This window comes from Rattus rattus, chromosome 4 (genome assembly GCF_011064425.1).
Source record: "Rattus rattus isolate New Zealand chromosome 4, Rrattus_CSIRO_v1, whole genome shotgun sequence".
NCBI classification, from domain to species: domain Eukaryota; kingdom Metazoa; phylum Chordata; class Mammalia; order Rodentia; family Muridae; genus Rattus; species Rattus rattus.
The window spans coordinates 113,274,581-113,288,128 of record NC_046157.1 but is presented as its reverse complement, the minus strand read 5'-3'; the positions used below and the strand labels follow the sequence as shown (position 1 = coordinate 113,288,128).

Here is a 13,548-nt window from a genome sequence, read left to right as displayed (position 1 = left end):
GAGGGAGAGCAAGGCTAGGCTTCCTCCAGTGACCCACCTCCTCCAACAAGGCCACGCCTCCTAATCCTTCCTGAACAGTGCCAATAGCTGGGGATCAAGCATTCAAGCATGTGAGCCTTTGAGGGCCACTCTTATGCAAACCACCACAGTCCCTTTGTATCTTATCTCTGCTGCTCTTCCCAGCGCTAACAGCCAAAACGCTGCTGAGCCTAAGGCAATGTGCGTTTGTGTGGAGGTTGGCTCCAAAGTATTATAATTTAGCTTTTACCCTGAGGCACATGCTCCCATGCCCTCCCATGTTGGGAGGTTATTTTCCCCATATTGAAATCTCCCAAAACCCTTGTCAAAAATAAATCTACTCTAAGTACATAGATTTACTCTGGTATCATCCCACGAATTTATATGTCTGTGTTTTCAGAGACTTTCTCTGTGCAGTCCTGTCTCAATGGAAACTCGCTTTGGAGCCCCAGTTGATTTTGAAGTTCCTGTCTTCCAGCCTCAGCCTCCTACGATGCAGAAACCACAGAGAGGTCTATGCCACTACACTTTGGCCTTTACGAACCCATCTTTTGCAGGCCTTCATTATGCAAGAGCACACTCTCTCTTAACCACTGATCTGTCTCCCCAGTTCTCTTTGCGTTTTTAAATTTAGCTTTCTGAACTGCCCGCATTTTGCTCTTTACAAACCAAGGGGGCTGGAGAGATGGCTCAGTAGTTGAGAGCACTGGCTGCTCTTCCAGAGGTCCTGAGTTCAATTCCCAGCAAACTGCATGGTGGCTCACAACCATCTGTAACGAGATTTGGCGTCCTCTTCTGGTGTGTCTAAAGACAACTCCAGTGCACTCATAAATAATAAACAAACAAATAAAATCTTTAGAAACTGTGGCACAGATAGCATGTTATCAAGAGGCACATGGCAGCAGTGAGCAAAGCCAGCTTTAATACATCTCTGACTGCACTTCTCCATGTCTCAAATGCCACTCAGGACTACAACAAAATCTTGTTGGTTATTTAATATGCAAAATGACCGTCTTCTGTCTCCATTGGTTCAATAAATACTCTCCCACTTACTTTGTCTGAAGAGCTTGAAAGAGCCCTGAGGCTCCTGACATCTAATTGATACTTTGAAACCAGTCAATATTCAGAGTCAGATCTGGAGTTCGGAGAGTAAACTCCGGGCTCTCCTTGTTCGTGACTGAAGCATGACCACTAGGTATGTTGAGGCTCCGTGGCTCTGATGGGTCACAGATGGTTGTGGAGAAGATTCCAAGTGAAGAGCCCTTGAAATGTTTGGGCTGTAGCATAATTTAAAAAAAAAAAAAAAAAAAAGTTCTGCTTCCTCAAGTTTGGAAAAGTTATTTAGTTTTCTATGACAAAGGAGGCCTAGTTTTTGTTTCAGAATCCTGCCTGGATCCTACACAGAGGGAGTGCCCGGGTGAATGTGCCCGCAACAGAGCAACACCCCCTCCTACACTTTATAGCAGCCCTGTGTGGAGGCATGGTTGACCACAACAACGCCTTTGTTGTAGCGTATGTAATCGTGGTGGTTGTTTGCAGCTAACGGTGCAAACCTCATCCAGTCGCAGCCTAACTTCAGGTGGCGTTTATCACTTCGTCAGTAGCCCGTGCTAATGATGAGCTCAACTTCTGTGTGTCTAAACTCGAGCTTTGCCTGTGTGTATACACATGCGTGTACGAGCACGTGTGGAGAAGCCAGAGCCAATATTGAGACACTTCTATCACCTTTTTATTTTTTTATTATTTACTTACTTATTTACCTATCTATTTTTTGAGACAGGATCTCTCACTGAACCTAGAGCTCACCAGGTTCCAAACTGAATGTCTGTCGTTTTCCCAGATTATTCTGGCTGAGACTTCCAGCGCCCTGCTGGATAGAGGAGTCAAAAGTGGGCGTGCTGTTCTATGTCCTAAGAAAGGAACATAATATTTGCCTCTCGGTATATTGCCAAGTGTTGGTATATTACAAATGGTCATTAATATGTTCTCGTCATTAGCTCATTTAGATTTTCTGTTCTTTCATGGTCTACTCTTGGAAGGCTGTTGTCTAAGGGATCTGTCCACTTCCTTCAGGTTCTCCGGTTCTTTATGTGCAGTTGTTCCAGGTGACCTCGGTCACACTGTACCTTTCTGAAGTGTCAGTTGTAATGTTCCTCTTCTGCTCTCTGGCCTCGTTCATTGATGTCTCCTGTCCTTTTCATACTCAGTCTAAGACAGCGTTGTCTGTCTGACGACTCGGCTCTGATTTGCAGATCTTTGGTGGGGTTTACTCTCTGCTCTGTTCTTCAAATTCACGTGGGTTTTTGGCTGATCCTCCCATCCTTAGCTCCTGTGGTCAGGGCCAGTGGCAGGCGTCTCAGACCTTTGCACTTCTCTGAAGGGGCACAGGTCACTACACACGCTCATCTGGACAACACTTCTGCTGTAGGCTGTGCCTCCCTCTTCTTTTGTTTCAGGGGAAAAAATTAATTTCCTTCTCCATTTTTATCCAAGCTCCACTGGTTATTCAAAAGTAAGTTGTTTACTTCCCATGTACGATGTCATGGTTGTCTGAAAGTGTCAGGTACCGTCATGCAGGGTGGCAAGGATGCAGCCCCATGCACGATCAGAAACTTGTTTTAAAAAACTCTGAGGGGCTGAGGAGATGGTGCTTAAGAGCACTGGCTGCTTTTCTAGAGGACCCAGGTTCGGTTCCCAGCACCACATGGTAGTTCGTAGACATCTGTGACCCCAGCCCCTGGGGACCTAATGCTCTCCTCTGGCCTCCCTGGGTGCCAGGCATACATGGGGTGCAAAGGTATACTTGCAGACAAAATATTCATACTCCTATAGATAGATAGATTATAGGTTATAGATCAATAGATAGATAGATAGATAGATAGATAGATAGATAGATAGATAGATAGGTAGGTAGGTAGGTAGATAGATATGTAGATTTAAAGAATACTCTTGACTGTGTGTGTGTGTGTGTGTGTGTGTGTGTGTGTGTGTGTGTGTGTGTGTGATTTTCCTGGTAAATGGATCATGGTTTTTTGTTTTTTGTTTTTTGGGTTTTTTTTGTTTTTTTTTTTTTTCTTTTTTTTTTTGTAGCTGAGGACCGAACCCAGGGCCTTGCGCTTACTAGGCAAGCGCTCTACTACTGAGCTAAATCCCCAACCCTGGATCATGTTTTTCTTGTGCATGAGTCTTGTGGATTACGACATCATATCTCAACATCCAAAGGGTGGGCATGCCTGCTAGGTGCATGTTGATACATGGAGTCATATGTCACTTCCATAATTTCAGCCCTGGGTGGCACCCGGATAAAAGGAGGATGAGTCTGTCGTCAGCATGCAGTCATTGCTTCAGCAACAAAGGGCAACCCAAGCCCAGATTTCTTGACCATGCCGATGGTGCATTGCTCAGAAAGAATGAAGACAGGTGGGCCAGCTGTCCTCACAGGCCACCCCTGTGACCTAGAAAGGTCCCCTGTCTCTTTCACAGTCACCAGCCTGAGATCAGACATTGGAGGATTCCGTCTGGCTCTGATAGAATCACAGTAAGTGATTAGTCTCAGGATGTGGCTCCCTGTTCACCACTGCCACCAAACTGTTACAACCTAAGCTAACAACCTGCCCAGACCAGCCTGACAACTAGACTATAGTCAAGGTGCACACCACTATGGGATGCCAGCCGAGGAGGTGAGTCCCTGATTCAGGACCATTGCAACTACCACAGGCAATGCCAGCTGGAACGGAGGTCCAAGTGTCCCAGGGGGACATGTCTTCGAGCACTACAACTGTTTCAGAGGTCCCATCTCTGGCAGACCAAGATAGAAGCCATTGGAAGATGCCTAGGATGAGGTTTGACCAGCCAAGCACTCAACTCTGGGAGAGAATCTTGTAGATCCAATTACCCACATCAAATGGGGTTTTGGGGTCATGCTGTGGGGTTCATGGTTAGGGTAATGTTGGTGAATGTGGTTCCCTAACCATCTTGGCATATGGTAAGTAAGTGACCTCTGAGTTTCACAGCTGCGAGTACCCACACAGTCTTGGGTGTCTGAAGCCGGTCACACAGGTGGCAGAGATGTAACCTAAATCTCAACTATGTCCCCTGGGGCACAAGTCTCTACCAGGTGGTAGTAAAATGGCTCAACACCCCATCTCTAAGCACTGACTTGATAGTAGTAGTACCCGGCCATTCCCCAGGGCGTGCTAAGTCTTCCTCCCTGCTCTGCAGCTGGGGTTGAAGTAGGGGTGATGGGAGGAGTCAGGCCTAACACAGTTCCAGCTGCCCATCCAACAGGTGGTAGGCTGGCTGCAGGTGTCATGTAGCTTTGCTCAATGCTGTTTCGCTCTGGCTCCACTGTACTGGGTTTCAAGTCTGAGGCCTGGGTTTAATTCTTTCTCTTGTCTCCCATCAAAGAGGCACCCCACTCTGGGCTACTTAGAGTAGGAGCAGTGATGAAGGCCGGTCGACCTAGTTTTCTTGCGGTCACTGTAATGAAAACTTTGACCAAAGCGGTTTGGGGAAGGGAAGCATTCAGCTGGCTTATATCATAGTCCATGTGCAGTGGAAGACAGGGGAGGGGCTCAAAGCCGGGACCTGGAGACAAGAGCCAAAGCAGAGGCCACAGAGGACCACTGCTTAGTGGCTCACTTTCTCTAGCTTGCTCAGCTACTTTACTTACACAGCCCAGGTCCACCTGCTTAGGGAAAGTGCCGCCCACAGTGGGCTGGGCCCTCCTATATCAATTAATAGGAAAATGCCCCCAGAGACATGCACATAGGTCCGTCTGATGGAGGCAGTTCTTTAAAGTTCCCCCTCCGCAGGTGACTAAAGGTTGTATCAAGTTTATGAAAAGGCTAACCAGCCCAGGGGACATCTCCCTCTGCTTCCACGACATTCTTCCTCTCCCTGTCCATTTTAGCTGATTCTCTCTCTCTCTCCCTCTTCTTCCCCCTCTCCCTCCCCCCTCTCCCCCTTCCCCTCCTCTTCCCCTCCCCCTCCCTCATCAAAGGCAACCCCTTCTTGCTTCTTTCCCTGCGTCTCTGACTGAATGCCAAGCATTGTGAATTTGATCTTGGTGAGCACTGGACAGTTCTGTGCTGTTCTCGGCACCCTGTTGTGAGATGGAGTTGTGTTACCCAGGAACTGTTTCACATCTTACTTTGATGGCTTCTGAGGAGTACCCAGAGCAATGCTCCATGCAGGCCAGACCTTCCCAAGCTGTCTTAACACCTCCGTGAGTTACAAAGTTCTTGGACTCTGTCCCTGAGGCTGTGTGAGCGTTATTTTTTTCTTCTTCTCACTCCTCCCAGGAGCCCCCACCTGTCGGACAACTTTCTTACAAGTGTGACTGCTCGGTCGTCAGATGCCTTCTCAAGGAAAGGCCCCTGCAGGTCGCCTTGGGCGCGTGGTTCTTCCCCTTCGGACATGCTAAGCTGTGAGCTGCAGCTGCCTCGTTCTTTCTAGACTCCTCTCTCCAAACTTAGCAAGTTTGGACAAGCTCCTCCTGGCTTCTTCCTCCGTGCCCCATGGCCTCACAGTCAACTAGGGAGGGCAACGGCTTGCCACCTTTCTGTCCTGTGGACTGCTGCCCCTGTTGCTTGGCGTCCACTGCATTTATATTGTTTTGTATATACTGGGGGTGTATGTTATTATCTCCTTAAGGAATTTTTATGTCCTGGTCTTGGGATTAGAACAAGTTAATTCTCAATGTGGGCTTTACTGTCCCAGGCATCAGGCTAATGAGTCACCCCAGCCAGATATTGCCACCGGCCCCATGGTTACATAAGCAGACTCATGCCTGGCTCGGGTGGGGGCTGGGAGGTTGGTATGGAGGAAAGGTGGGTGTGGTTGTAAATCAGTGATAGGGACCAGAGCACAGCTAGCTTCAGGGACTCTTTGTCTACTTCGTCTGCAGTCTACCCAAATGACAATCCGAGCTTCCTGCTCTGTTGCCCCTCCACTCCCACACCTCCACCTCCTTCGGCCTTTAGGCCTCGAGCAGTCACGCTGAGGAAGTGGCTGCCTGCCCACGAAGCAGACGCAGGATCTTTGCCCAAACTGACTGTGGCCTGGGGGGGAAAGGCATAGTCAGACATTCTCTTCATAGATGCTGGGGGTCAAATTTGGGTAGAGGCTCAGGTGACTACCCAACAGAGGGATGGTTTTGGTCAAATTTCCCCTTTCTGATTAATTTTTAAATGTCTAGTTGGAGTTGTTTTCTTCAGGGGGATATGTATATGTTAGGTTGACATAAAGAGTATTAGAGAGCATTGTTGAATTTCAGACTCACAGGTCATTCCTTTTTTTTTTTCTCTTTTACTTTTATGGGGTGTGTGCTTCTGTATATATATTTATGATGCCTCTGTGAAATGGGCTGTATGAGGAGACACTGTAGCCTTCGGGGTTATCAAAGCCTACTCCTCCGGAGACTCTCAAAATGTCCAAGCACCATCGCACCTGGACCAAATCAGAATGTCTGGCAGGAGGAGGCAGACAGCAGTAGTTTCAAAAATGGAGGCAGACAGCAGTAGTTTTATAGATGGATAGCTTTTCCCATCAAGTTTTTGTCACTTGTCAGCAACGTCACCTTGGGCAAGTTACTTAATGCAAAGCAGCGTTGCAGAACCTCACAGAAGCCCGCGGGAACAGCCGGGGAGGGGGATTCTGGTGAAGAGCCCGGACACATAAGGCTGGCTGTTATTACTTTCTCCTACAAGAAACCCGATTTAAGAATTCCACCAACTTAAGAATTCGGAGGATGCACGCACCAATTCCCTTAACGTTGAAGGAGAAAGTGAGGACTCATTGGGAGCAGATTGTGTGTTCTTTTCCTTAATGTCTGCAACAATCTCCCGGACTGATAATCTCTTCGTGTTAGAGAAGAACAAACTAAGACCGAAGGAGAACAACCTGGGCCAGGCTTGTAGAGATTTGGAAGTAGAATTTTCTTGCTACAAAACTCCCTCCCTCCATTGTGAACAATGCTTTGGTTATAAGAACAAAGAGAGAAAAAAATATTTCTTGCTGTCTCCTTACTCTTTACTGACAAAGATACCCCGAGCTTGCTTCTCCGTGGTGGAAAAGAGTGGTTAGACACCAAGCTAGCCTCTCATCCTATCAGACCAGATACAATGGATACAATAGATACAGTGGGAACCGAGACAGCAGTGCTCAGGTGAACACGATATCATTGCTAAATTAAAGGGGCTTTAAGACTGTCCTGCTGGCTGTGTGACCACTGGCCGTTTACACAGTCCTTCTGTGCTTTGGCTTTATTACCTACCAAATGTAGACAACAGTGATTCAGTCTAGAGGTTTTGTTTTTGTTTTAAGATGAAATAAACTAAGCACAATCCCCACCCCTCCAACCCTTATGGGAGCACCTGAAACACAGTGGTGCTCACTCGATGTTTGCCATCACTGTTATTAATGTGTGGCAGTTTCTTTCAAATCAAAACATTCTATGCTGGGGGAAGATTCTTAAGACACAGGGAATCCTCAAGGGGAGTCAATCCATAAGTCTCAGGAAGGCCCTAAAACTTATCAGGTACACAAGGCCCAAGGTTATAAGTGCATATAAGCACTTATAACTCTCAGCCTACCCAAGTGGAGGAGGTTCTCAGATCTGCAGAGCTGCCTGCAAGTTTGAGTAGAGAGCTCAGGGTTCCAGCTTTACGAATTGTCACCCACTGCTGGTGTGGGCCTTCAGCAACGTGGCTGTCTTTGAGTTATCTCTACTCCTATAAACTCTCAGAACAGCTGTCATTGCCACTTAGAGCATGAAAGGTCTCTAAAGGCAGAAATGCAAGTACATTTTAGTAACTTCCTTCTAAGACTGGTAATATAAACCCTTACAGACCCTCTCTCTTCCAAACACATCTAAGTTTCTTGTCTGGCCTGAGTCTGCATTCAACAGTAAAGTAAGTTCCCGAGTCTCAAAGAAGAGCAGTGGCCTTAAGTTAGAACCATGGTGAGTGTAGCCTTCCTTGCAGTTAGGTGAGGGTGAGTGGGTGGGGGCCTGCCACAGTCAGTTTGGGTGGGATTCAGTCTATAAGCAAGGCTAAGTCTAGCTGACCCATCCCTGAGTTCTCTCAGTCTCACTGTCTCTGTAAAGGTAACACATGCCTCACCAGGGTAGTGGTGCACGCCTTTTATCCTGGCACTTGGGAGGCAGAGGCAGATGGATCTCTGCGAGGCCAGCCTGGTCCATACAGTGAGTTTCAGGAGAGCCGGGGCTGTCTGTGCCTCTGACTAAGCTTACGTTAGCCACCTATGCATCTTCTTTTTAAATATCCTTACTCTTCGGGCTCCAGTGTTCATCTCTGCATAGCTAGCACAGATGAATAAATGCAGCAGCCAGAATCCCCTCCCTAACTGATAAATGATCAAGTTCAACATTTCAGTGGAATTCCTCATGCCTGCACCGCAGGGGATAACTGGTCCAGCCTTCAGCAAAAATCCTGCCGTGTCCATCCAGACAGAAGCCTCCTTATTCACTGAATCACCTTTTAATGCTTTCCCATTGACAGGCATCCCTCTACCCTCCCCCCCACTATGGATGTCTGTGCTGTGTACAGAACTGAGCCCGGGTCTATGCCAAGCCTTGTTTCCTCCTCTTGCTATGTACACAGTTACTGAAGAATCTGCCTTTATGGTTTTAACAACTGTCCAACTCTGGTACTTCTTTGGGAATGAGTACATGCATGTGTGTATACATATCTACACACACACACACACACACACACACACACACACACACACACACACACACACACACACACCCCGCAGCTCCAGAGACTCTCCCCAACGCCTCAGAGATGAGCTAGGGAGCTCTCCTGTTGGAGGACTCCAATCCTCTACCTCTATCCCCAGCCACCAATGTGGCTGACTCTGTTGCACTACAAATTTATACATAAACAGCACCTACTGCAGTCTGCTGGGGACACATTGGGCTCAGGAGCCGACTGAGGAGCCTTGTCCACCAGGCTCCGGACCTGAGCCAGCGTGCTGCAGGCTTCTTCCATTTCCCTCCAGATGAGGAACACATCCTCTCTGACGCCGGCCCCTGCAAAGGGAAGTACAGCGTGAGCAGGCGGCTGAGACGGACCCCAAAACTCTGCCGTGTCCGAGCAGGCACGGCATGTCTCTGCTGGCTGAGAGCATCTCTGAACAGCCAGTTATATTCTCCCCTGCTAATCTCTTTCTGAAGATCAAGACTAAGACTCCTCGAGGGAGCCAGGCATGGCACCCGTTGTACCCATGGTACAATAGTGGTATAGGCGTTATAGGTGTAACTATCCTCTATTTGGATTTGAGGAGGACAGACATGCTTGGTAACTACAAACGCAGGCAAAAAGAATTCCTGTCTGAGGAGCTCACAGGCCCGGGGTGAACCTACTACTAAATAAACCTAGTATCAAACTCCCTCTAAATTCACATCTCTATACCCGCAGATTCGTGCAGCTCTCTGACCTCACCTGAGAAGTTTCTTTATTAACTAGGATAAGGAAACTCGCAACTGGCCAAAGTGCAGAGGGTAAATGTTTATGGAGTGTTGGGCCACAAGTGGAACATCTGTGTCACACTCCGCCTCTAAGGCTCAGGGAGCACTGAAGAGAAGGGGGCAGGAAGACGGGAAGAGGCAGAAGTTAAGAAGGACATGGCGAAACACTATCTTCTGGACAAGACAGGACCTCTGCACTCATGAACTCACAGCGGCTGTGGCTTCCTCCACAAGACCTGCACAAGATCAAGCTGGTTAACCTTAGCATAGAGTGGGGAGCGGGCACCTGAGCCTCCATTCCTAACTGAAGAGGTATTAGCATTCGAAGGTCAGTCAGCTTTCTTTAAGTTTTATGGACCCTGGTAGGTCAGCCACACTCTGACAGATGTCACCACATGCATGAGCATAGAGGCAGCATAAATTAGACGCCATGGGTTATAAACATGGGGGGTGGGGGAAGAGGGGGCATAAATTCCCTGCTTCTCGAGAAAATTCTTTCCTTCTCCTCTCTGTGTTTCTTTTCCCAGGAATCTAGAAGTCCCACCCCCTCCCCTGCCCAGCCATTGGTTATTGGCTCTTTTATTCATCAATCAAAAACCAATTGGGGACAGGGACCTTCAGCATCTAGACATGCAGATTCCCGATTTGGGTGCTGAATCAAGACAAAGCATTTGGACCAATTCCCGACACATGTGGATGCTGGAAATTGAACCTAGGTCCTCAGGAAGAACTTTCAGTAATCTTAAACATGGGGCCATCTCTCCGACCCAACATAAGAGATCTTAAGCACATCAGAGTAAACATTCTGGCTCCTATAATTTTGTGAGATGACGTCCTCCACATGGTTTTTCACATACCTCTATTAGTTCTTATAACTATGTAAGTCTACCGTTATCTCAAAAAGTTGGTTTTTTTTTTTTTTTAAGTCAAGATCCATACTTCATCTTGTTGCAGTCGCATCCCAGCACTTCCCTTCTCTGGGGTAGAGTCACACTAGATTGAAGGCAGCTTCTAGAGTGACAAGTCGCACATCCTGACTAGAGCTCACAGTCAGGACAAATACCCTCTGTGGAGTCACTCACTTGAGGGCACCCTTCCCTGAAGTTCTACACAACCGTCTCACTACCTACCCATGGTCAGAGCTTTATCTCAGGGCACCGTCTGGCTCCAGTGGAGACCAGTGTTCACTGTGGCCCTAGGTGAAGTGAAAGTTCTGTCCTAAGGGGAAAGGAGTAGACTGGAAACTGGCAGTCCCCGCCATGACACATCTACTGATACCTGTTCTGTGCCAGAGGCACAAAGCCACACATACTCTGATGTGTGGAAGCAGCACTCCCTGCTGGGCCCCCATTCTCTCCTGTTGACAGCTCACCAGATCCGCAGTCCGGCATGGTTTTCCAGGTACATTTCCTATGCACCGCCTGACTGTTCTACTCTCCCTTGGGAGAGGAAGGGTGGGTTCTTGTTATTCCATTTCACTCAGAAGCCTCGGTAACATTTCCTTCAAGGACTAAAGGGGAGGGGGCACCAGGGAGATGTGTCAGTGGCTAAAGAGCTTGCTGTACAAGCATGAAGACTGGCGTTCAAATCCCAACTGTGCATGTAAACCTGGATGTGGTAGCCGCACATCTGTAGTCCAAGTGCTGCTAAGGTAAGATCAAGAACAGAGGCAGGAGGATCCCCAGAAGCTAGGAGACCAGGTTGGCTGGCATCCAAAGTAGCAAACGACAAAAAGACGCTGTCAAAAGCAGTTGGAGGGCAAGGACTGACTCATGAGCTTGTCCTCTGACCTACACATGTGTGTGCTTGGTCTCATAGGTGAAGACATACACACATGCACACACCGAGAAGAAGTTGCTGGAGACCTTACGAATGGTGGTGACAGACTGCCTTACCCATTGCTGTTCTGGTCTCTGCTTCTCAGCCACAGTCTGCTAGGTACAAGAGATTCATGCTTAGCCCACAAAAAGAACCCCCAAACCACCCTCTATTCTGAAGGATGTACAGAGTTGGCTCAGGGGCCACTGGTAATATTATCACGGAAGGCAACAGAGGGGCTGAACTCTCTGGTAATAATCACCGTTGTGGGGTGCCTGCTACACGCCTGCTTGATCAGGAACTCTTCTTAGGGGCTTAGTTATACGTCTGAGAACTAATGCTGAGGGGGAGAGAGTCCACTGGGAAGGCACAGGGACAGAGGGTGAGGCACAGGAGATCTCTGGGGGTTCTGTAGAAACCCACCGGTCTAGATCAGAGGCAACAAAGCTACATGGAACCCTGGGTCCTGACCTCTGAGGATTAACCTAGCCGAGGCCAGCTACACACATAGTGTATCAAGTTCACTGTTGGACCCCAGAGAGCCCAAAGAGTCTCCGTTGCGCTGACCTCTGACCTCAGAGTAGCACTTTGGAATCTCGTTAAAATGTTAACATCACCTGGGTGGGAGCAGTACTATATGAAGCCGCTGTTACATAGGACTTTGTGTTTGGGGCTTTCTTAGTATTTCTTAGTATTTTTTCCATTTTATTTTACCACAGCCTTGCAAGCAAATTCTATTCACTATGCACAGCTGAGTAAACAGAGGCAGAGAGCAGCTAAGAGCAAGTCTATCATGATTTGAAGATGCTTGACCCAGGGAATGGCTGTTTAGAGGTGTGGTCTTGTTGGAGTGGGTGTGGCCTTGTTGGAGTGGGTGTGGCCTTGTTGGAGTGGGTGTGGCCTTGTTGGAGTAGGTGTGTCACTGTGGGTGTGGGCTTTAAGACCCTCATCCTAGAGGCCAGGAAGCCAGTCTTCTCTTGCTCGCCTTTGTAACAAGTTATAGAACTCTCAGTTCCTCCAACACCATGCTTGCCATGTTCCCGCCTTGATGATAATGGACTGAACCTCTGAACCTGTAAGCCAGCCCCAATTAAATGTTGTCCTTGTAAGAGTTGCCTTGGTCATGGTGTCTGTTCACGGCAGTAAAACCCTAACTAAGGAAAAGCCCATGAAGAGCATAGCTTAGACTATATCAACTCAGTTGGTTTGTTGGCTTTCCCTAGAAATGGACCCAGGAGCCCCTCCCCCAAGTGTCCACTGACCACTCCTGTCTACATCACAGCTGACTGCAACCCAAGATTCAATAACAGGGATAAAGAGTGACCAACATTCAGTCTGTGGACACCCTGTGTGGCTTACCCACTCAGGGCAAAGGACTGGCACTAAGCCATCAAGATGGACTTGTGAAATGCAACGCAGCAGGGCAGAGAAGGAGCGAAGGGGCCCAGGGTCCTGGCTTTTCCACAGGTAACTAGATCTAGTGGTAGTGAGGTGGCACTAGTGAGTCTCATGCTGATGACACCAGTGACAAGCTCTGACACAGGTGAATGGTCAGCAGGACTTTGAAGCCATTCCTAGCTCAAAGAGCGAAACAGGATGTGTGCAGAATCCAAAGGCCGGCGAGAGCCCTACAGTGTATAAAGGCATGATTCCGAATGGATACACTGAATCACAGGATACTGCACAGGCAGTGAGGGGACTGTCCTTTTGATCAGGGGCTCTTTCCTTCTATGAGGCTTAGCTAGATAATCTGACAGCTGCTGCCAAGGAAGAGAGACGTCCACTAGAAGTACAGAGGACAGAGGAGGAGGCGCAGGAAACCTCAGTGGATCCTGTGAGTTGGAAATTCTTCAGGCTGAGCCGGGGGGAATGAATCTGTGTAAAGAAGTGTTGTGTCCTGGCCTCTGCGGACTCAGCCAGCCAAGAGCAGCCTCGGACAGAAACAAGATGAGCAACCTCTTAGACATAAACAAGAAGCTTCCGACCAAACAGCCCCATGCTTGTACCAACCTCTGACCTCTGGGTCAGAGTCTGGAAGCTCATGTTAAAACACTAGTCTCGTGTAGGAGCAGAATCACCTGAAGCCATTGTGATTTATGAGTGTCGGTGGATGTCATTATGCAGGTGAATGCTGGCACAAGTTAGATTGAGGTCATGATTGGACAGTAAAAAAATAAGTCAGGGACAGAGCCTTTGTAGGGAGAATGAGACGGAAG

General features: G+C 48.2%; 1 protein-coding gene across 1 annotated transcript in view; it reads right to left on the bottom strand.

Moving 5' to 3' along the window:
* Vwa3b (von Willebrand factor A domain containing 3B) overlaps positions 1 to 13,548 on the bottom strand; it is a 162,773-nt gene that overhangs the window by 101,325 nt on the left and 47,900 nt on the right. The window contains 1 exon segment of the mRNA XM_032899725.1: positions 8,939 to 9,076. Within this exon segment, the coding sequence (XP_032755616.1) occupies positions 8,939 to 9,076 (138 nt within the window).